At 38.3% G+C, this 23,590-nt stretch overlaps 4 protein-coding genes across 5 annotated transcripts in view; all 4 read right to left on the minus strand.

Annotated features, from left to right (window-relative positions):
• LOC120427789 (clavesin-2) overlaps positions 1–1,057 on the minus strand; it is a 104,171-nt gene extending 103,114 nt beyond the window's left edge. Inside the window, exon 1 of the mRNA XM_052709455.1 lies at positions 573–1,057. The gene's annotated coding sequence lies outside the window, so the exon portion shown is untranslated. The remainder of the gene's footprint in view (positions 1–572) is intronic.
• Positions 1–23,590, minus strand: part of LOC120430930 (uncharacterized) — a 202,216-nt gene that overhangs the window by 35,187 nt on the left and 143,439 nt on the right. The gene's annotated exons all lie outside the window — the stretch shown is intronic.
• On the minus strand, positions 14,582–19,796 carry LOC120420044 (transcriptional repressor CTCF-like). Its single transcript, XM_039582950.2, has 5 exons — positions 19,637–19,796; positions 16,368–17,383; positions 15,177–15,992; positions 14,982–15,115; positions 14,582–14,919 (listed from the first exon to the last, which is right to left on the minus strand). The coding sequence occupies exons 2-5, from the start codon at positions 17,365–17,367 to the stop codon at positions 14,866–14,868; spliced, it is 2,004 nt and encodes a 667-aa protein (XP_039438884.1). The 5' UTR covers positions 17,368–17,383; positions 19,637–19,796; the 3' UTR covers positions 14,582–14,865.
• LOC120420027 (motile sperm domain-containing protein 2-like) overlaps positions 21,920–23,590 on the minus strand; it is a 52,284-nt gene continuing 50,613 nt past the window's right edge. For both annotated transcript variants that reach the window (XM_039582927.2, XM_039582926.2), the window contains exons 8-9: positions 22,764–22,964; positions 21,920–22,699 (exon numbers count right to left, since the gene is read on the minus strand). In XM_039582927.2, coding sequence (XP_039438861.1) covers positions 22,337–22,699; positions 22,764–22,964 — 564 coding nt within the window. In that variant the 3' untranslated portion in view covers positions 21,920–22,336. The remainder of the gene's footprint in view (positions 22,700–22,763; positions 22,965–23,590) is intronic.

Raw genomic sequence — 23,590 nt, forward strand, 5'->3', positions numbered from 1 at the left:
GGAGTTTAAGTGTTAAACATTTTTTTGGGTTGACAAATGTGCGGCCCAGATTATTGATAAGAATTTGTTTTGAAACTTAAAATACTAATTCTATAGCCTTGTAAAATTCATTTCAAAACTTTTATTCTTAATTCGCGTCAAGTCGTCAAAGGTGTTGTTTTAAAAAGTCACTTTTAATCCGGCCCCTATTTTTCGAGCGATTTGCCAACTATTTTTCAAGCTCAGAACGCCACGCTCTCATTCCCCTCAGTTTGAACGGCCACCAATCCATGTCGACACACTTCTTGGCGCGCGCATTTTCCACCAGAGCTGCCCGTTGGCGCGACGTTGGCCACCTTTCTAGGACCTGATGCCCAGACTAATGCCAGTGCACTGGTGGTGTCGTGCAATTCAGCCACAAGTTTGGTTGCGCAAACGTCTGCCTGAAGAGTTGCCCAGAACGTACGAACGAACGTGGGTTTCCCGCTTGTGGTCTTGTGGTAGTCTTTCAATTTGGTTGCTGTTTTCAAAATTGAAAACCTGATTTGACGATTTGTTCAACTGTGTGACGCCGTTCAACAGATGTTACATACCTCTTCTGGGATGTTGTTGTTTGTCCAGACGACAGCTCAAGTGCTAATTTATTGATTCTGTCTGGGTTCGGTGATGATGTTGTCGTCAACGATGCTGTAATCCAACTGCTCTTCCTGTATTCGACTTGTTCAGAGAAATAAATCTAGAACTCCTCAATCGGCACAAACTCACTTCCTGCAAAGGACTTGCACTAGCAAATATGCACTCTTTTTACAAAGGAGAGTTTCCGGCACAGCACTAAATCAGCAATCTTGCCTTTATCCAGAACTAGAAGTTTTTTTTGCTTCCACTCGCGAACGTTCGAGAATCTCAACTTGGAGCTTGGAGGCCGATCTACGCGCGACGGAACGCGAGGCAGAACTGACTGCTGAGGCGATTAGCGACCTGCCAGCAACCCTTCTTTCCACGCGGACGAACCACAACGGCCTAACGGACGGAGATCCAGCGCATGCAGGCAATACGGCTAGTATACAGGGAGGCAATCGTATGCAATATACTAAGCTGAGGCTGGTTACAGCGAATAAGGCTTGGCACAACAAAACACAGCATGGAGGAGAATTTAGCTAAATACACACACAGGTGTGCGTCACAGAGAATTGGAGCCGGTTGTTGGTTTGACCGTAGGCTGGGAGGGTTTGTAATAGGGCTTCTATTGTCATGCAAGAGAGACGACCACCAGGTGATGGAGTTGATTTCAAAAGAAATTTGGAGCGATTTGATTGATCTAGATCACGAGAAAATGGAAAAACATGTAAAATTGATTAGTTTTTGATTGGTTTCGTTTTCAACGAAGAGATTGAAATGATGCAATTTGGCTAACAGCCTAATTATCAAGTTTATCATACATGAACAAATAATCTTTTTATTATACCATTGCTTGATTCGATACCCGTAATAACTATCATTTATAAGTCTTCTAAGTAAATTCTCGCTCACTTTTCAAAATGGCACATAGGACCATTTATAAAAGTACTCTAGATTTGTATCAGCATATGAAATGCAGAGATATCAGCATTTGAAAATTAATTTCTGTCAACTAGGGCTAATTGGAATAACTTTTTCAATCATGATTTTGATAAACATTTAGAACATAAGTTTTTAGGACCTTGTTGCACCATTTCAAATGTTTAATAAATGTCTTTTCAGTGTTAATAAGTTTAGACAGTAATGACATATCTTCAAACTTTATAACTTATCAGGGAGTACTTTTGATTATAACTGAACTGAATAAGTAGAAATGAGCATTCTCTAGAATTTCGCTTTTTAGTCAAGATATTTAGTTTTGTCATTATTGATTTTGATGAAACTTTGTCCATCCACGAACATTTTTTTACGAAATCGGTTGAATTCGTGTATTTTTATTTTTTTATTTGACTCAAACTGTGTGAGACATTTTTGTCGTTGGTTCGTCCTTACAAGGCTCCGCACAAATTTGGCAGCTTTTCATACAAAAATAGGCATTCAAAAATCAGTATCTTTTGGAGGAATTTACTAATTGATTTGGTATCTTCGTCATAGTTCCAGGTATTTATGATTATTTTTTCTATTCGGAAAAAAGGTGAACGTTTTTTTTTAAAGATTTTTAAATTAACATTTTTCTACAAAAAATAAACAATTTTGGTCATTCACGACAACTCACACAGCAGTTGCCCCATCCCTTTTTCGGTTTCCGTGAAACTTTGTCTTAAGGGTAATGATGGTCCCTGACCACGAATTCGAAGTCAATTTTCTATAACTCGTGACGAAGGGCGATACAACCCTTTTAATTTTTCTGGATTTTTATTAAGACATGTTTTTAAGTGATTGACCCTTTGGACGTTTGTTGTGGCTAAGGCTTTAGTAGAATAAAGGGATGTTTTCAAAAAAAAAAAAATATTTCCATGGACCTTGGAATCGTGAACAGGGATAAAAATTACCCCTTAGAACAAAATTTCACGGAATTCGAAGAGGGTTCAGCCTGGTCAGAACATAGTCAGGACAACTTTTTATAATTTTGTGTGAGTTGGCGGAGAGATTTTTTTTTAAAGAAAAAAAAATAGAAAGCGTGCTATTTTTAAATCACGTTGGTTCCAATCGAAAGTACTTTACAAAACTGTTGTTACAATGTGTTGTTTTTGAGTTAGAGGCACATACAATTTCATTCTAACTTGAAAAATTCATTTGTTTCCATTCCCAAAAAATAGTGTTTATTTCTGAACATATTATTTTAAGAAAAAATCAGAAAATGTCGTTTATAGAGGTGGGCAAAACCGCTCTTTTTTATGAGCCGCTCATTAAAAAGAGCGGCTCTTTTGAACGGCTCTTTCGCTCTTCCGAACAAATGCTAATGTTTTATTTGGAGAAAATATTCTGCGAACTCTTTTCTACATTCTGATTTAATCGATAAAATCTATCGGGGGCTATTTAGTAGATTTTTGGCAATTTTTTTAAAGTTAAGCAATTAGAAATACTGCTTTTAAAATGTCGGAAAATAGCCCCTCTTCAAGCTGTCGTTAATTTATCCTAAAGAACTTGAAAAGTACACTGTGGGACAATTTCAGCATTTATTTTTTTGGAATTGAAATATTTGGAATTGATTTTCAACTCTCAAAATCAATTTTAATACTGCAATTTGATGGAAATTCAAGTTTAAAAAACATTCCTATTGGAACGGTTCTTTCAAAAGACCGGAGTTTTAAAAAGAACCGCGGCTCTTTTTTTTGCGAGTCATGGTTCATTCGCTCTTTTCAGTGAACCGGTTCTTTGAGCGGCTCGCTCTTTTTTTGCCAACCTCTATCCTTTAATGATATTTTTTCTTCTTCTTATTGGAGATTGGAAAACGGCACATATTATCAAAATTTTGTTATGTACTTTTCGATTGCAAATTTGATTATCATTAAAAACCGAGAAAATAAGAAAGACTTCTATTTTATTTTCCAAAAAATTAAACAATTAAAACAAACAATTAAAAAAATATTTTTGTCCTTATTTATGGCTCTAAATTTATCAACATATCAACAAAAATTGAAAAAAAAATCAGTAAAACAAATTCCGTGTACCCATTTTTCCTCAATATTCTTTATCAAAACTTACAACGTAATCGAAGAAACCAAATCGATAAGAAAATTTCACCAAGAGATACAGATATTCGAATATTTACGATTCGATATTTTTGTATTGATAGTAGCCTGGTTCACGAATATATGGAAAAGAAAAAAAAGTGTTTAATTTCGAGCGCAACAACTGAAATTTTAAAGTACCGTAATCTGGGACGAATCAGGACTACAGTCTGAATAGGGACAGCAATTTTTAGAGCACTTAAAGCATTTAAATTTGGAAATGGATGTACACATTTGTTGGTCTTAGTCTGTTCTAACCGAAACCAACGAGAAAAACAAAATATTGTGCTCCAACGTGGTTAAAACTGCTGTCCCAATTCGCCCCATATGTCCCGATTGACCCCAGTTCACGGTACCTACTATGACGTCAATAGCTAGCTATGGAGAATTGTAACTTTTTATATCTTCTAATATACAGTTTTCCTCAACCCGCTAATATTTTCTCTTCTTAAAGATTTCTTTAAACTGAATTGAAAAAAAAGTACCAAATACCGAAATTCTAGGAATTATGCCTCCTTTCCTTATTTAGTAATTGGGGTTTTTGGATTACTAAATAAGGAAAGGAGGCAAAATTCCTAGAATTTAGGAATTTGGTACTTTTTTTTTATTTCAGTGTGGGTTTTGATCCGGGGAACAACTTTGTAGGACATCGCAAAGCGCTAGGAATTGATCCCGAAAAAAATACAGGATGTTTTTTGAAGCTTAACATGCTCAATAAATTACCCTTTATCTTTTCGGGATCAATTCCTAGCATTTTGAGATGTTCTACAAAGTTGTTCCCCGGATCAAAACCTATATGAAATATTTAAGAAGAGAAAATTTTGGCGGGTTGAGGAATACTTTCTAGAAGAAGAGTTAAATTGTGAAAAAATATTCAATTAAATTGATTGAAATTCCATTCTAACTTCAGACCAAAACCGTGAGTCACGCTATTGGATACTTTTCAAAACTGTACGGAGCCTTGCAGGGGTGAATCAATAATACAAAATATCCCTAACAAAGTTTGAGCCACATCAAAAACTACAAAACATAAAAATACACCAAATCGTCCGATTTAATTGATAATCATGTGTTCATGTGATTTATTTTGGAATAAAAAGGTTTAGGATCAGGGGCAAATCATTTTACTTTGTTATAAATATTGTTGATGAAAGTAATTTGGATATCTAAATAAAAATTATTAAATTAAACAACTTAAAACCGGTCAATTTACAAATTATAAACATATGATTAAATCACCCTTACTAACAGTTCTTGAAGGTCCAGAAAATCAGCTACATAAATACATACGCATGCGTTATTCAGTACCGTTCTCGAAGCATAAGTCTTAATTTTAGTAGTAAACACCTTCAGAGGATATCGTGCTCACTACCGTCAGCTGTTCCACGCGGACTACCACTTAGAACTGCTGTATTAGTTTCAGTGCAATGGCAATGGCTTCGAGGGCTGGAACTTGGTCGTCTTACCATCTATTGCAGCGAAACACGACCCCACAGCGTAGGTACTGCGCTGAGGATATTATGACAGGCCAGTTTGCACGGCCATCGATGCTCTGAACTGCGAAAAGAACCTTGCACAAGTTTGGTGCAACTGTTGCAGCCTGCCATGCTGGAAGGCAGCCGGTGAACTTAGTTTTAAGCTTCTAGTATTGCTTCCAGAAACATCTATTTCATTAACGTACCAATGCAATCTTGCAGTTCTGCAAGTTCGAGTTTTTCATTTTCGGTTGCTTCCTCCTTGATAGCCTAAGGAAAAAAAATGATCATTTCTATAGTTAGTTTGCAAAACGTCGTAACAGCCATCGCGATCTCCGAAACTTATTTAATTTCTTCACTGGAACAAATCAGATGTTCTTTGTTTTACAGTAAAGAGCATTTAAATGTTGCGCCGATAAATATTTCAAACCATTTTTGAATTTGATAATTCGTAAATTGATCGAGAACCGATCGAAACACGGCTTTGTTTACAACTGGCGCTTAGGACCTTTTGAAAACTAACCGAGTCTTGATAATTTTTAAATGACACAGTGTCAGATACTCAACATTAGAAAAAACTACCTTTTTCATATTTTTTTTTCATACTGTTAAGTTGGAGTTTTCAAGTTTTCTATTAACACATCGATGAATGCTCGAAGGGTTATTCCATTTTTATTGTATTAGGGCCGGTCGTAAAACCCAAGCATTTTAATCGTTGGGTGGCTGTTATAAAATATATCCAAAACACAAAACGCACAATGCATAAGCGATGGCTGTGAGGTTGTTTTTAGTAGAATCTAGCGTCATTTGAAAGTATAAGCGACTTGCTGCCAACCAATCTGGGGCGCGTTTGATTCAAATTTTACTTGAATATGTGTGCCCTTGACCGAAGTTTCTTGGCGACTTTCAGCGCTTTAAGGGTTTTTAGGTTGGGGAAACCTAAGAAATGCTTGGAAAAAGATACTGAAACACAATAAAAAAAGTGAAAAATAAATCAATTAAATTTATTGAAATTCCATTCTAACTTCATATCAAAACTGGAAGCAACTAAACCTTAATCAAATGAGCTCAAATTTTCAGGCTAGCTTCTGGGGTCATAGTACTTAAAAATTCCGGTTGATGCAAAGCCGGGACCGTGGTGTAGGGGTAAGCGTGATTGCCTCTCACCCAGTCGGCCTGGGTTCGATCCCAGAAGGTCTCGGTGGCAAATTTTGAGACGAGGTTTGTCTGATCACGCCTTCCGTCGGACAGGGAAGTAAATAGGGGGATGGCGTCGCTATTTTTAGACCACATTTTCCACTTTTGCTCATCGAAACGGACTACTTTATCGACTTCATTTTGCTGGGCGAGATAGGACGCCGTCTATTTTTAGACGATGACTCAGCACTTTTACACTCTTGCGCTTAAAAAAACCAGGTGGCAGCACGATGTAACGCCACGTCCCTATGTTGGCCCCGGTCTAACCTAAAAAGTTAGGTCGTAAGCTCAGTCCAGGTGTAGGAGTCGTCTCCCTGGGTCCTGCCTCGGTGGAGTCGCTGGTAGGCAGTTGGACTTACAATCCAAAGGTCGTCAGTTCGAATCCCGGGATGGATGGAAGCTAAGGTGTAAAAAGAGGTTTGCAATAGGGGGATGGCGTCGCTATTTTTAGACCACGTTTTCCACTTTTTCTCATCGAAACCGACTACTTTATCGACTTCATTTTGCTGGGCGAGATAGGACACCGTCTATTTTTAGACGATGACTCAGCACTTTTCCAGTCTTGCACTTAAAAAAACCAGATGGCAACACGATGTAACGCCACGTCCCTATTGCCTCAACAATCAAGCCTTTCGGACACCTAGTTTCAAGTAGGAATCTCGAAATCGAGAACGCCAAGGCAATGATGTAGAGCGAATAATTTGATTTTGATTTTTTGCAAACGAAATTGAACACTTTTGTTTTTATTATGTATCCGTGAACCATGCTATTCTGCACTGGCACTTCAAATTTAGGTGGAAGATTTAAAATATTTTTTTTTTGTATAATTCCAATGCATTGTAAACACAAAAAGATTGTTTTTTCGCGTAAAAATAAATTTTCGCCAATATTTTGATAATTCTAAAAATAATTATTGCAAAACAACTGTTCTGGTGTAAAATGAATTTTGAAACACTTTTTTCATTCAAATGTTGAAATCACGGCATGAAATTTAAATTTTTATATTTTTTCATTTGTTTTGCCCCCTCCCCCTCGACTTTGGTCTTTGGGCATAATCTTCAAAAAATATTTGCAACGATTTAAACAAAAGAAGGACACTTTGGCACCTGATTTCTACAAGTTCACCTTTTCCAGCTGGTAAACATGTACAGTCCAAACTCAATCAATCGGAGCTTCAATTATCCGATTTTTTGATTATACGAAGGTTTCTTTTTTTTAATTTTCTAAATTTTGACATCTCACTTGAGTCTTTCCGACCCTTTTTAATACAAATTTGATTGCTTGATATTTATCCTGTTACATTATTCAATGACCGATTCTTCGACTCCTAAGTTTTTTTCGACGTTTTTGCTGTAGCGGCACAATAAAAAAAAGAAACCTCCCAATGTTTTTACATATTTAGAAAGATAATTTATTTTCCTACATAGAAATATCATGTAGAATGAACAATACTCTGTACGTGTCCTTCCCCTGAAATGAAAATGTAGCGTGACGGGACAACATCTTTAAACTGGATTTTAAAAAGGCACACCAAAACAATCGCTACAATTTTGCCACTTTGATTTTTTTTAACTTTTACTCCTCTACACATTATTACACATGAGAAACGAATCTTTGGCTCCTTGAACTGAACGAATTGGTTGAAATTTGAGATTTTGCCAGCCATTTCTTTGCGAGACGGGACAACGAAAGGAGCAGATTTATGAAAAAAAAAACTCCTCTCCCGTTTAATGACTTGCAGACCTTATTTAGTCAATATTTTTGTCGTTTGATGTAAGAAAAAGCATTTAAAGAACATTGCAATTATTGCATCATAATAAAAATTTAATCTTTCATTTGAAAAATCACATGGAAAATCTAAAAAAGTGACATTTTGGTGTAGCTTCGCTAAAATCGGTCCAATGCATTTTCTAAATATTTCATCACCGCAATTTTTGCAGCCATCTTGCCTTAAAATCTTTTTAGGGTAAATACAACGAAAAAAATAGTGATTCGATTATCCGAAATGATATTTTTCAGATGACTTCGGATAATCGAGTGTGGACTTTACATCTTTTCAATTTTTTATTTCTTTTTTTTCAAACATTTAATATTACGCCCTTTTGAAAGGTTAGTCTTGATTCAAAAAAAAATAAAATTTTGTTTTAGAAAAGATTGGGAAATTTTACGAATGTTTCGTATTTTAATATTGTAAATCGGACCATTTGTTGCTGAGATATCGACGTTGGAAAATGGTGGGTTGTTTGGATGAGACTTAGAAAACATCAATTTTCCTGTTGGCAATGGCAATATCTCAGCAACTAAGGGTCGTATCAACAAAGTTCAAAAAAGCAAAATATAGAGAATTTTCGCAGCTATTCAAAAATATTTTTTTCAAAAGTGGGCAAGCATGTGCACTAATTAAAAAAAATGAAAAACTGCGACTATTTTCAAAAAAGTTACCTAAAAATTGCTATAACTAGAGAACGGTGCACTTTATCAAAATTTCACTTAAGTACTTTTTGATTGCAAACAAATCGAAAAATATAGTTGAAATTTTTTTACGACCGATATTTCGATTTTTTGAAAAATCAGTACTGATTAAAAAATTCATAACTCGGTCAAAAATTCTTTGCACAACCTGAAAATTTCTGAAAGTTGGCATTTGATGTCCCCTAAAACATATCGAAAAATAAAAAAAAATAAAAATAGTGTGTTTTTTGCAAATCAAGTTTTAGTGTTTTACCGTGTATCATTTTTTTCAGTGTAGTCCTTATCTATACCAAAACTTTGCCGAAGACACCAAAGCAATCAAAAAAATCCTTCAAAAGATACAAATTTTTGAATTTTCATGCATCATTTTTGTATGGACAGCTGCCAAATTTGTATGGAAAATTAAATAGCCAAACTAATGATGCAAAATGGCTTCTTTGGGCATACCGAAGGCATCAAAAAAAGTTTCAGCCTGATTAAAAAATACAAAAATTAAAATTAAAAAAAAGGCCCGATTTCGTAGAGAACTGCTCAGAACATAATTAAACAAGAAAAAGGAGAGTTTGTTCTTTAGTAAAAAATAACCTTCCAACTTACCTGCAACAAACATATTCGTGACTGTTGCAATTTTGCAAAATTTGCTTTTAATTACAACTTTTCGCAATGATTATGTTGTTTTAACGAAAAAAGCCATCACTAATAACAAACTCGCGCACACGACCAACGTTAATCGGCGAGCCGATTTTTTCTTCTTTTGCATCATCCGGTCCGCAGTTGCAGTTGAAAAGTTTACTTACATGCAATCGTCCTCCTGCTTCATATGCAGCCCGATGCAATCCACGCCGGTTACCTACAATGAAGGTTATGTTTTGTGTAAATCGTTTCATCGGCGAAGAACCGCCACCGCCGGCGTATGTCCTAATTGTTGCAATTACACGATTTTAAGTTCCCGCCCGAAAGTATCGCAACAATGTGATGAAAGTAATGACGGATATAGCAATATTGCAATCAAATGTCGAAGTAAGGTTCATAAAAATGTTGAATGGAAAACAACCAATCGTTTAAAGCTTTTTGTGAAGTCAATTTCACTTCTAAAGAAAAGTGGTCCTCAGTTTGTCGTTACATTTTGTACCGTTGCGTTGTGTGATAATTGCTGCGTTCCGCTCTGTCGTTGTGTCCCACATGCAAATCGTCAGAACGCGATGCACTTTCTCGGAACGAAACAGCTCGGTGACCTGTGGTTTATGCTATGTACATAACAAACTTTACCAAGATATCCTTATATAATAACGGTTAATAGGTTTGCTAATGTCTATTAAAAGCAGTTTGGCAAGGCGTCAGAAAATGTTGGCCGATGCATTTTATATTTGCGCGCCGACTTTTAAAGGCAAACATATCCAGTTTCTCGGGTAAGTACGAGTACACGGAGAAAAAAGCGTTCCGAAAATCGTGAACAATGTGCCACGAAATCTGGAACAAGGTGATATTCCACGGTACGAAAACGTACCATGAACAATTTCCATGAACAATATGCAAATCGTGAACAGGTGTTCACGAAAAATCGTAACGCCAGCAGCATAACGCTTAGCTTGTTATCGAAATCATGAAAACAGTTCACGATTTCAGGAAACAACGTGGGAATGTGTTCACGATATAAAGAACACTTTTTAAATGTGAAAAAAGGATTTGGAGCTTATAGAAAATGTTATTTAAAAGTTTTCTGGATTGTGTGTTAAAAGTTTTAAGCATATCGAACAGCCATAGTGGGCAAAACGCAGTTTTTAACTAATAATTTTGGTAAGAAGCCGTTACTTACTGTGACGGCGGCTTAGGGATTGCCTTCATTTATAAAGACCAAAAAGAATTAAATCAGCCCATTTACGGTCATTATATTCACACTTAACACCATGAAATTTAGCAGAGTGTAGTTAAAATGCGACTGTTCAGTTTGAATGTTCAGTCCAGAATGTATTTCGTTTCTCAAATTGTTAAAAGGTAACTTCGATTGTCTTCAATCTTCAAATATTCCAGGCTTCGATTCGGTATTTCTTCAATTATTATGTTTAAAAACGTAACGTAACGCTTCTTTACAATCGTGAACTTTAGTTCATGATTTTTATCACTTCTGTTCATGAAAACGTAGTTTTTTGTTCATACAATCGTGCACGAGTTCACGATTACATGAACAAATATTTTACGCAAAAACGTGCACATTTGTTCACGATTTTCGGAACGCTTTTTTCTCCGTGTATACTTACTCTCAAACCAACAGCAACAGAAAGTACTAACTAACTAACTACTCAATGCACACACACGCTACAAACAGTTGAGACTTGTTGCATACATTTGATATCGCTAGTAAATTGCGGTGTGCAATAAAAAAAATACCCCGCTCAAATGACGGATGACGGTGACGACTACATGGAAACAAATCGTAGTTAGAGTCGAAAGCTTGTTGGGAGAAGTTTTCCTCCAATTGACGCCGCCGATAATTAATGATAGGACATATTTCTTCGTGCTTCCTGTAGTTTTTTTTTTGTATTAAAGATTTGAAAGCCTACGAAAAATAATCTAAATATTGAATGATTCCAAGTAAAATTCACATCCTGCTAAACAAAGCGATTCAATTTGGCTCAAACTAGGCATTGCAATTTATTAATAGCTAAAATATTTAATTAGGACATTTTTGTTGACAATTAGGGTGTCCAAAAAATTGTGTTTTTCGACTAATTATGCAGAATACCCAATTTTCAAAAATCAAACCCGAGTATGGGTGAATAACAAGGGAAATGCGTAACACAAAATTTTGGTATTCCTGAACCCTTTAAAATTTGTCTTAAGGATTATGCAAGAGCAAAATGTGTTATCATACCAATTTAAGATATTGTTTTGATATTGCAAAATTGCAGAGTTTGTCAATGATCGAACACCACATTTTGGTATTATTTTGGTATTAAATTTACCAAATTCCTGTGGAACTATGGGAAAATTTTGACAATTTTTAACAAGATAATTAATTTTGCGCTAAAATGATGCCTCAAAGCGAATGCTTTTATTGAAAACCGAAAAATTTCAAAATTGATTTTAATTTTGTTTTATATACCCCCTAAAGAAATGACTTTAAATTGTGAAAAATTGTGGAAGTCAGGATACCACATTTTGGTATTATTTTGGTATTACAGTGTTTTATAAAATACCTTTGAAACTATGGATGTTTTTACCAATTTTGACTAGGTCATTAATTTTGCGCTAAAATGACTTGAAAACCAAAAATGTTAGAGCTGATTTTTGAATTTTTTGACATACACACTAAGAAAATTTGTAAAATAGTTAAAATTTCTCTAAATTGGGATAACCAAATCCTTTAATTCAGCGCCGTACCTAGGGGTTGGCGCAGTTGGCGACCGCCAAGACCAAGGGCGCAAACCCTTGGAGGGTGCTTAAATTGATGATTGTTCAGAATTGCCATGTCAGTTAAAAAATCCTCATAATTATTTAAAAAAGAAAGGGTTAAAAGTTAAAGTAGAACTACAAAATAACTAGATTATTTTTTGCAAATCGCAATTCGCAATTTTCAGTGTAAGAACGGGCCTTGACCGATCTTATGCACCAGGTTCCCGATGAACACGCACTGCCCTTACACCTACATCTCACCCTTGCTCTGAGTCAGTACGAGCAACACGCTAGAACACACTTTGAGCTCTTAGGTATCAATCCTTGTCCTGCACAAAATAACTAGATTATTTTTATTAAAATATAAAGAAGTAATTTTGGGGCGCAATGTTTAAAAAAAATATATTATATGATATTTTTTTTTTCATCGGAGAAGGGGCGCTCAAGTGGAAAAAAGATCCAGAAGTTCTAGAAGAGCTTTTCAAAATAAATACAGCATTAAAGTTTGGACCGCAGTATAATGAAGTCTAGAAAAATGTCCAGCTATTTGTAATATTCACATTTATTTGGCTGTGAATCACAATCAGCCTAATTGATAGCCAAATTGTCAAACAATGTAATGTCATATTTTGAGTTACTATAAAATAAGTTTTTTTTGCTTTAAAAAATATGCTTTTCTATAGAAATTTTGTCATTTCAAATAAATATATCTTCAGTTTAAAAAAAGGCCTTTGAGATTTTTTCAGCAAGATTTACCCTTTCATAAGCAACTTTGTGCATTGAAATTGGCCAACGATTTTTCGAAATATTTGAGTTTTGAAATTAAAACGGCTGTAAATTTTCACCATTAAGACTAAATTAATTTTTTTGAAATAAAAAGTTTGTTTTTCAGAGCACATTAACTTTTCTGAACATCACTTTTATTTTTAATTTCAGATTAACCGGTGTTTAAAAAAATGCTACACGCTCGAACAAACAGAAAAAATGCAAAAAAATTTTCATTAAAAGAAAATCGACAAATATAAGAAATATTCCCAAACATCAACAGGTGCCGCTGCATACTACATACTAAAAAATATACTTTTATTTTTTTTAATTTAAAGAAGATTTTTTTCTTTTTTCTAACTTCACTGAAATGGAATCCATTGCCAAATCAGCTGAATAAGACGGTGTGATTGTCTTTTAATTTTTTAAAAACCCGGGAAAGTTCTTTGCTTATACAATCAAATTAATACTAGATAGAAAATATCAGGCACACAATCCTGCTATCATTATCGATTATCAATCTTTATCGAAACTCATTGAAGCAAACATTGAAATTTTACATTAATTTATAAAAATGCTTGCAAATTTGGAAGGTGCACCAAATTGATGCTTCACCAAGGGACCTAAGGTACGGATCTGACTTTGATTAACGAAACAATTTATTTATTTATTTATTTGTCGACACCTCCATCAATATGATGCACAGGCTACTTTCTTATATGATAATGTTATTTAATTTTTTGGTGAACTTGAATCCAGTTTCATTCTATTTTTCAATATTGTTATTTTTCAGAAGCTTCAAGAACTTCAATGTAAGCCGTTCATCAATGACAAATGTATTCGATGTGGTGAAGAATATCACTAACAGCAACGTGGAATCATCAGGTAAGTAGCAACTACTGCACTAAAAAATGGCATGAAAATACCAAATTTTGGTATTACTTGTGCAGATACCAGCGACCAAAATGTGCCCAGTAATAGATGGTAAAATATCATGAAATCATACCAAAATCTTGTGTAGAATACCAAAATCTGATTTTCCAAGGGCGCGGGAATACCTAAAAATAAAAGTTTTATTATAAAACCATGGCAATTGATATTCAAGCAATGTTCAAATATCCAGAAGACGTCAACTTGGTATTGAAAATGGTTTTATTTTGTGGTATTATTTTACCCTTGGAATAACATGGTTTGGTATTGTTGTGCCCTTCCCCATACAAGACTTTGGTATGATTAAATGGTATTTTACCATCTAATACTGGGCAACCAATGGCACATTGTGGTCACTGTTATTTGCCCAAGTAATACCAAAAATTGGTATTCCCGTGTTATTTACCCCTGCTCGGGGTTGGAGTCATAATCCAAAGATCATCAGTTCGAATCGCGGTGTGGATTGGAGCTTAGGTGTAAAAAAAGGTTTGGAATGCCTCTCCGTTTCAAACCTTCGGACACACAGTTTCGAGTAGGAAACTCGCAATAGAGAAGGTCAAGGCGATGCCGTAGAGCGAAAAAAATATTATCAAGTTATGTTAACACCTACTGGAAAGGAATTTCTTTAATGATACATAAAACACAAATCAATTTTTATTTTCTTATTGTTTATTGTAGATCTTACAAAAATATAGAGAATTAATATTACAGCTGGCTTTAAACAGATTTACAATATCGCACTTCAAACTGAATCCCTAAACTTTGTACATTAAAAGAGAAAATTAAAAAGAGATCTTAAGGTTTACATTGTTAAAGAAGTTAAAAATAAAAAAATGGCTTCACGACTAGAAACAAACCATTTTCTAGCGAATAACTATTTCTACAATAACATACTCTTTTGATACGAGTAATTCTAACCGTTCGTTGCCGACCGTAAAGTCCCACCTCCCGGGATACCGCTCTTAACGCAGCAAAGTTATCGTTTCCTTGCCTTCGTCACCATCATCATCGTCGTCCTACAGAAAAACAAGCACAATTAGAAGATTGCCAACGTGAAATAGTTGCGCAGGAAACCTACATCAAACCCGAAGCAGTTGTTCATGCCTTTGGCAGCAACTCCACGACTGGTGGTCGTGCTGTTCAGGGCCGTGTAGCGGCGTGCCTTTTTGGCCGGAGGTGGCAACGATGCAGCTAGCATGTCCTCGGTTAGATCTGTGTGGGAGAAAGTTTGAGATGTTAGTTTGCGAATGAGTTGTTTGAGGGATTTAACTACCTTCATCAAGTATGAAGTCCGCACACTCGGCCAGCGCATCCTCCTCTTCGCTCTCCTGAACTTGAACCTGCTGCATCCGCCTAGAGCCACGCTTCTTCTTGGCCGGCTTTTTGTCCTCGTCATCCTGCAGCTGAATCACCTCCAGCACCACGTACTGGCCATCTTCGCCCTCGACGGTCATAATTTCCTGTTCGTTTTCCTCCTCCGCTTCGTCCTGCTGCTGCTCCTCTTCCTCCTCCTCTTCTTCCTCGGTTTCTTCCTCGCTCGTTGTTCCACCCTCTCCGGTCAGCCGGATGTCGATCCGCTTTTGGCGACCCTCCTTCAGCGCGATGGCCTCTTCGCGGGCCGTCGATTCCGGATCGTGCAGCGCCATGTGCCGAATGAGGTTGCCCTTGTGGCGGAACGATCGCGGACAGCTCGGACATTTGTGCGTTTTGACCTTGGGCGTTGGCGCGATGTAGTCCGGATTGTGGTACAGATTCACGTGGCGTCGCAGCAGCTGCTTCTGGCGGAACGACTGCTCGCACATGTCGCACTGGAACGGCTTCTGGTCGGTGTGGACGAGCAGGTGGGATTCGAGGTGGCGTGCCGAAATGGACGCGTACGGGCAGAGGTCGCACTTGTAGCACTTTTCTCCTTCGTGCGTTTTGGTGTGCATCTTGTACGTGTACCGGTCGTGGTACAGCTTGCTGCAGCGCCGACACTTGAGCGGCTTGTCCAGCGGAGTGTGCAGCTTCTGGACGTGGATGCGCAGATCCGTCTTGCGGCCGCACGTCGTGGGGCAGAGCTCGCAGTGGAACACCGGCTTGTCGCCGACTGGGGAAAAAAGTAACGTTAGCAAAATTATAGCACCGCTGAACATTTTTATTCAATTAATTTTTATTATTAAAAAAAAAAAAACAAAAATTAGAAATAGGAAAGCCTCTCAAGCTGGGAGGAAACGATGTCTTGCTCGCTAGAACCACATCGCCGCCAGTTGCTGTGGCGGTCTTCACATTCGCAGAAATTCGCCGTGTGATTTTTACCACAATTCGCGCACTTGACGCGCGCTTTGTGCTGCTGGTCGTTATCCCCAGCATGTTTTTCAGCGAAAGACAGTGGGTTTAGCAGCAAAGCAACTATTGTTAGGACAGTCATTCCAAAGGGTCTATCTAATTATGGTACCGCACACAAAAGAAGTAAGATTCTTACCTTGATGGATCATCTTGTGGGCCTTCAGCGAGTTGGACTGCGTAAAGCGCGCGTGACACACGTCGCACTCGTACGGCTTTTCCCCTGTATGAATCCGCAGATGGCGCTTCAGCTTGAACGTGTCCGGCGAGGCGTACGTGCAGTGGGGACACTGGTACGGGCGCTCTCCCGTATGGCACCGGATGTGTCGCTTGAGCTTGCTCAACTCCACGCTGGCGTAGTCGCACTCCGGACACTTGTGGGGCTTCTCGTGGGTGTGCCGATAGCGGACGTGCCGCACCAGCTCGCCGGAAGTGGTAAACGTGCTCTCGCAGTGCTTGCACTGATGTGGTTTCGTTCCGGTGTGCGTGTTGACGTGGTTCTGCAGCGACGCCAACGTTTTGAAGCCCCGCTCACACACCGAACACTTGTGCGGCCGATCTTCCGAGTGGGATTTCATGTGACGGGCCAACAGGAAGCGCTTGTTCGTGGTGTAGTTGCAGTAGTTGCACATGTGCGTCAACCCGCCGACGCTCTGCGTTTTAAACTTGGTGACCTTCGAGACGCTCGACTTGTCGTCTTCAGCTTGGGAAAATTCCCCGTCTTCAAACTCGTAGATGTTCTCGTCGTCATCGCCATCCTCACCCACCCCAACTTCTCCCTTTGGTTCATGCTCCGGCATGATCAACACATAGCTCACGTCTTCCTGCTTAGACTCGGTCTTTTTAGATTTGATAACCACTTTCGGTTCCGGTTCCGGCTCATCTTCCTCTACAATTTCGGCATCCGGTGGCGCAGTAGTCAGCACCGGTTCGGAGTCTTTGCTGGCCTGGTAGTAGTAGTTTCCGCTCTGGTCCACAAAGTAACATCCGCCCTCCTCTTCGTCGTCTTCTTCTTCTTCTTCCTCGCCATCCTGCAGACCCACATCGTTGTCGCCCTCGTTGTCCTTGTACGACTCGAAGTACGACGCGATTCCGGTGCCTTCCTGTTTCACCTTAAAATCGGACGCTCTGGAAGCCATCACGCCGCCGTTGTTTCTGAAAGAGCAGAATTTCAGATTGTTTTTTTTTTTACTTTTTTCATACTTTTTTAAATAATTTTAGTTTAGAGAGATATACGGTCCAAAATTATCTGAAGACATGCCAATTCTTGCATTCATTGTGGCTTAGGGCCAATACGCACCTTCCAAGAAAAGGGGTCAATAAATGACTTTACGAACAGCAGAACAAAGGAGAGGATTCACGAAATCGTGAATTGTGTTCTTGAATTTGAGAACCACGAAGAAATAAATTCACGTTTATAGTTCAAATCTAGAGTTTTTTAAACATATGAAACACAATAGCTTATAGGACCTTTTAAAAAAAGTCTCGAGAAATGCTCATGAATAAATTTCATCGTGGTTCTCAAATTCATGAACACAATTCACGATTACGGGAATTGATTTTTTTCTGTGTATGCTTTGGAATTTACCCGACAATTTTATGTTTCTGGTTGAGAAAAAAATAGTTTAAATTGTTTTGGATGCACTTTAAACAAATATGTCAGGGGTAGAAAGAGTCACTCTGCGAAGCAAAATTGGCCGCTTCAGAAGACAAGCCATCCCGTTTTGAAACGTTCATGATTTAATGACTAAAGGGATGCGTATTTGCTACACAGTTTTTTTCTATTCCTATTGGTAGAATACTGTCAAACTCGAAAATGAAATATGGGTCATTCCAGGTCAACTGAGTACACTTTTGGACTCGACCTTCACCGACTTAGACCAAACTTGGAGGGAACGTTCATCTATCGATAGTTAACAGAAATCCCAAGTTTGGTGCTGATTGGACCAACCCTCTATTTTTGGCACCGCCCTCTTTTTGGCGATTTTCTAAAAAACTTTTTTTTCTTTTAATCATAACTTTGCAACTATTTGAGCAAAAGACTTTCTAAAGGATGCATTTTATAGAAAATTGTCCAAGGAATTCGATAAAAATAAAATTGTTACCCTTAAATGCCCACTAATATTATATTTTAACGTTTTAAGTATAAAAATTCAGTTTTGACCAATTGCTTATATTTTTATTTGTTTTATTTTATCACCATCGTGTTCCCCAGACAATTTTACATTATAATCAATGTAGACTTCAAACTAAAATGCACTATTGGCGAGATACAGCGATTTTACTGAAAAAAGTTTGATATATATTTAGTCAAAAAAGTAATTAACAACTCGGGATTGTCCTTTTTGAAAAGTCACACAATTTAAAATAAAAGCTGCAATATCTTTAGGAAAAAGAAATTAACTGGATTTAATATCTATAAATTTGCCTTCCGTCAGATGGGTAAGTAAAACGTTGTAAGCCCGTTAAGTCTTTCCAGGTAAAGGATTCGTCTCCCTGATATATACAAACAACACGCCAAACCAAGCCTGCTCCGGTGGAGTCGCCGGTCATCGGTTGGACTCGCAATCCAAAAGGCGTCATTTCAAATCCTAGTGTGGAAACGGTTTCTTGGAGTAAAAAGAGGTTTAGGTGCTCTCTTCATTCAAACCTTTAGACTCTTAGGTTCGAGTAGAATCTTGCAATAGAGACCACAAAAGCCTTGCCTGGGGGTCGTTAAAGTGGATGACTTGTTTTTTTTATTGTTTTGTTTTTTTTTTATCTATTAATTTATGGAAATAAATTTAACTTAAATTTAACCCTAGCAAAATAGAAAGATAAATTCAATTCATCAAAATGTAAAAAACATCCATCGTTGCACCCCTCACTTCATTCATAAAACATCTGTCATTTGATGGACCCAAATTAGTTCTTCTTCACACTGTTCTTGCCGTTTGTTTTGCTCTTCATTCATCTTTCTGTTCTTTCTGACTGCTAAAGCCGATCGATTACCCGCGAAGCTACCCCGAGATAGAATGAATCGCACACAGACTCGTTTTTTTTTTCGAGTTCGCCATATTGAATGATTACGCATCTTTGTCAATGAAATTTTCCTCATCGCTTAAACATTGTTTTAAAATTCATTGTTAAAGCCGAAACATTGCCGATTGGTCCGCAATTGTTTACATTTTGTGGTGTGGCCCGGTCACGGTCAGAGGGAGCCATCGTCGTAGCAGGCGGACACAAATTCCAGCATTTCTCACCATGGGCGCTGCGATGCCATCTTGCGAAAAAAAATATGGCGTCGAGACGACCTGCGCTGGGGCATAATAATCGCTTTTTAACAAATTTCGGCACTTTTGACTACCATTTTAACGTGAATTTAACTTATATTTTTATAACTACCACTAAGAAACAATAAAAACTTACCAAAACTCGTCGAAAGTCACCAATAAAACACTCACAAAATAAACCACTCTTCGGCGGGGTGGCAAAAATCGGAATCGCCGTACTTGGGACGTTTGCTCCGCGAGGGCGTTGTTTTCCTTCAGATGGCCGCGGCGGTGGTCGAACACGAACTGCTGCGCCGTGTGGCGAAACTCGTAAGCTTCGGAGAGGCAATACACACGAGAGCGAGAGAGCATGAATGCACCGAAAAAGTGCAGCAGCTGCTTGAATGCTGGGACGTCGGGTAGAAAGAGAGAGGAAAATTGGTACGCGTAAAATGCGCGCGCGAACACAAACACGAGATAGTGGTGGTGTGTGTGAGATAGGCGCCGACAGAGGGAGTCAGCTGTCAACGGTTTTTCACAGATAATGGAATAACACACTTTCATGGTACACTGAAAGTCGCACTTTGCTTAGTTAGTTTTCGCACTTTTAATATGAAATTTTTCAGTTCGACTGCGACTACCAAAAAAAAAAAGTGTAATCGTAGTTGAACTGAAAAATTAGTGCTATCATATGGGGCTAATTGAGACAGCTGTTTAGCCAGGTTCTTACACCATATTTTGTTATGTTTGATTGATTTCAGTTATATACATTCTATAATACAGTCTACATTCGTAGTTCAGCTCCAGAGTTTTTTTTGAAAAGGACCAATAAACTATTGTCTTTCATATGTTTATAGGACCTAATCAAAAAAAACTCTAGAGCTCAACTACGATTACGCACTTTTTGTAATCGTAGTCTGCGACAAGATATTTAGCACATTTAGCTCGATATCGATGAAATGCTAAATACATCATAACCTGTGTTTACCCAACTTTGGGTAGAAGTGGGTTGACAGTGTAGAGGAGGCACAACCCTAGAGTTTTGACAGCTGCTTGATTTTTGTTTGCAGTCACTCGCCATCCGGTTTTCTTTAATTTCCTTTGCGATGTCAGAGGCAGAGCACGATAATTGAAGTGAAGGTGTAAAGGGTAGAGAGCCTGGAGCTTATTAGAGAACGGACATCTCAAACCAAAAGTACAAATCGAAGCACGAGAACTGTCAAACGGAGGTACCAATCGAGCAAAATCCTTTGTCTTATGCTCGATTGGTACCTCCGTTTGACAGTTCTCGTGCTTCGATTGGTACTTTTGGTTTGAGATGTCCGTTCTCTAATAAGCTCCAGGCTCTCTAGTAAAGGGTGAGTCGCCTAGAAAGTCGGATTGGCAAGAGGAAAACCGACTGCAATTCACAAAGATTGGATCGCGGAAGAGAAAGATTTGCCGGAAGACGGAAAAAGTTTTGGCGATCGCCACGAGGCGGAAAGAAATATGAATTTCTGAAAATCGTGAAAGTGTTGCCAGAAAGTGGAAGACGAGCTGTGCATGCTGGAAAAAGTGATCGGCCATCTTCGAAAGTGCGAAGAAAAAGGGTGCAGTGGCATGCAGTTGCAGTATGGAAAATTGATCGAGATTAGAAAGAAGCTCGCAAGCTACGCAAATGGACCGACGTTTTACTCCCCCATCCGATAGAAGGCCAGGAGGATAAGGCGAGAATCGAACCCGCGCCCCATAGCAACTTAGGGATCGGCAGCCGAAGCCGCTAATCACCGCGCCAAAAGTTTTGGGAGAAGAAGGGGGCTTCCTTTGGTTACGAGCGTTGACCCTGGCCATGACGGCCATGACTGGCAACGATCTACAAGCAATCTACGAAGGAGTTGGCGGTGCTGCCGATCTACGACGATCAAGGACGGGACCAGAAAAGGTCGAGCCAACAAGCTCCGAGGGGACGATGTTAACCCGCTATCTTGCTTAATTTTTGTTTGCAAACGCTTTACATCCGGTTAGACCAAGCAGTAGGTGAAGAGGCCATTCTGAAAAATGATTTCGTAGAGAATACTCGTGTTGGAAACAGGTCACAAGTTTGATTTTTTTGACCTGTGAGTTTATCTGAAAACGATTATAACTTTCATAAAGCTATGGCAAATTTCATTTTAAATTTTTGAAATGTTTCTCGATCAACATAATTTGTATCGTGATCAAAGATTTCTGGAATCTCAAATCTATGGATCTATACTAATCTCTAGAAACATTCAAGGACTTCTGGAAGTGTTGGTATGATCGAATACCGCTGTAATAAAATAGAAGTCAACTTTATTCGATTGGGTTTTGATTGCGGAGTATATTTGCAGAGTTCCAGGGGGTATCGAAGTTTTTTTTATGTGATATTTAAGATCATTTAAATGTTCGATGCTGACCAACAATAATTTTAAACACCATGGACTTTCTTTCGATAAACTGTCACTATATTTCTGCCATGCAATTTAATTCACAATTAAATAATACAATCCACTGACTATATTTTAAATTATGGTACAACTAAAATATCGTTAATTAAAAGCCATCGACAAATTTTGTACAAGTAACCTTATTTTACCTGAACCATCCGAGAACCATCTGCTGATCGCAATGACGAGTGGATAATAGCGACTTTACCGAAAAATTAAACGAGAAACGAATAGGCCAAACTAGAGGGCATAAAAGTTACAAAATTGAATCTAGATTTTGAAGTTACGCTTGAAACTCCCTTGGATTACATCCGGTACGACGTGCGCCCTTTCCGTCGTTCTTCGTTAGAGGCGACGCACAGAAAAAAAAGAAAGAAAAAAAAACTAAAGACGTTGTCATGCATGCTTCCGAATCAGTAGTGCGTCGCGACGCTGTTCTTGATCTCGGCCTTCAGAATGTACACGATCGCGATGGACAGCACCACAAACAGTGCCAGCGTGATCCACTGCAGCGTCTGCTGGAACTTGAGTTGGGACTCCAACCGATGGTTTGCGTCACCTAGCTGGGCAATCGTTTGCTGGAAGTGCTGGAACTGTTTGTCCCCTCCCACAGCACCGAAGCCACCCGCGCCGGAAATGTTCATGTCCCCGCCGGGACCTCCGCCGGCGCTGCCGTACAGGGGCATCCCTCCTTTGCTAAAGTCCAGGTCCAGGTTGGCGGGGATTGCGCACTTGAGTCGGTGCTGCTCGATGTGGCCGCTGTTGGCAGCTGTGTTCTGGAAAGTTGATCAAAATTTTTCTTAGAAAATTGTCAACCAAATTTGGCATCAAGTTGTTTACCTTCCACAGTTCCGCAACGTCGTGGGAGTTTGTCGACATCTCCTTGCCCAGGCCCATGCACATGACCAGGAACTTTTCCCGGCTAAGCGTGTTGATGGTTTGGCCCTGCTGCAGGACCACGTTCACGGTGGCGGATGCGGACGGCGCTAGCACGCCGGTGCTCGGTCGTACCCGGAACTTGTCCGGGGCTGTCGTTTTGATCTGTGAAGCACGGGAAGGGGAGAATAAAGGTGAAATTGCTGTAAAGTTTTTGAAAAAAATTCTAATCTGATCTCGTTAACGGTGCACATCAACCAAAGCTTTTGCACCCAGATTTTTGTTACAGACACTTTAGTATCTCCAAAACTACGGGTACTATTGAAATATTTTTTTATTCATCCCCTAATGTAAATACTGTATTTAAAAAAAGAAGATTTAACCAATTTTTTTGAAGATATGGGATATATTCAAAAATTAAAATCATAAAAGCGTATTAAAATATGATTTTTACAAGAACAAAAAGATTATTACATAATTTTTGTGTACAAATACCACCTGTCTGCTCTGATTTAGCTTGGAACTAGCTGATACAACTGACATTTTTGCAGTACATTTTCGATTTTAAATCATGTTTGTTCAAATCAAATTTATTCATTAAAATCCAATAATAATCCAAATCCAATATCCAATTTCAATAACAATCTAAACCCTGCCAAAATTTCGGTTTATGAATCCTTTTGAACTCGTCGATTTGCGTGTTTAATGAAATAAGACGTAAGTGCGAAGTTCTTTGTGTTCTAATAACGAAACGTAACGGAATGGAGCTTCCTTCGTCAAATTTCCTTTAG

This window comes from Culex pipiens, chromosome 3 (assembly GCF_016801865.2).
Source record: "Culex pipiens pallens isolate TS chromosome 3, TS_CPP_V2, whole genome shotgun sequence".
In the NCBI taxonomy this organism is placed as follows: domain Eukaryota; kingdom Metazoa; phylum Arthropoda; class Insecta; order Diptera; family Culicidae; genus Culex; species Culex pipiens.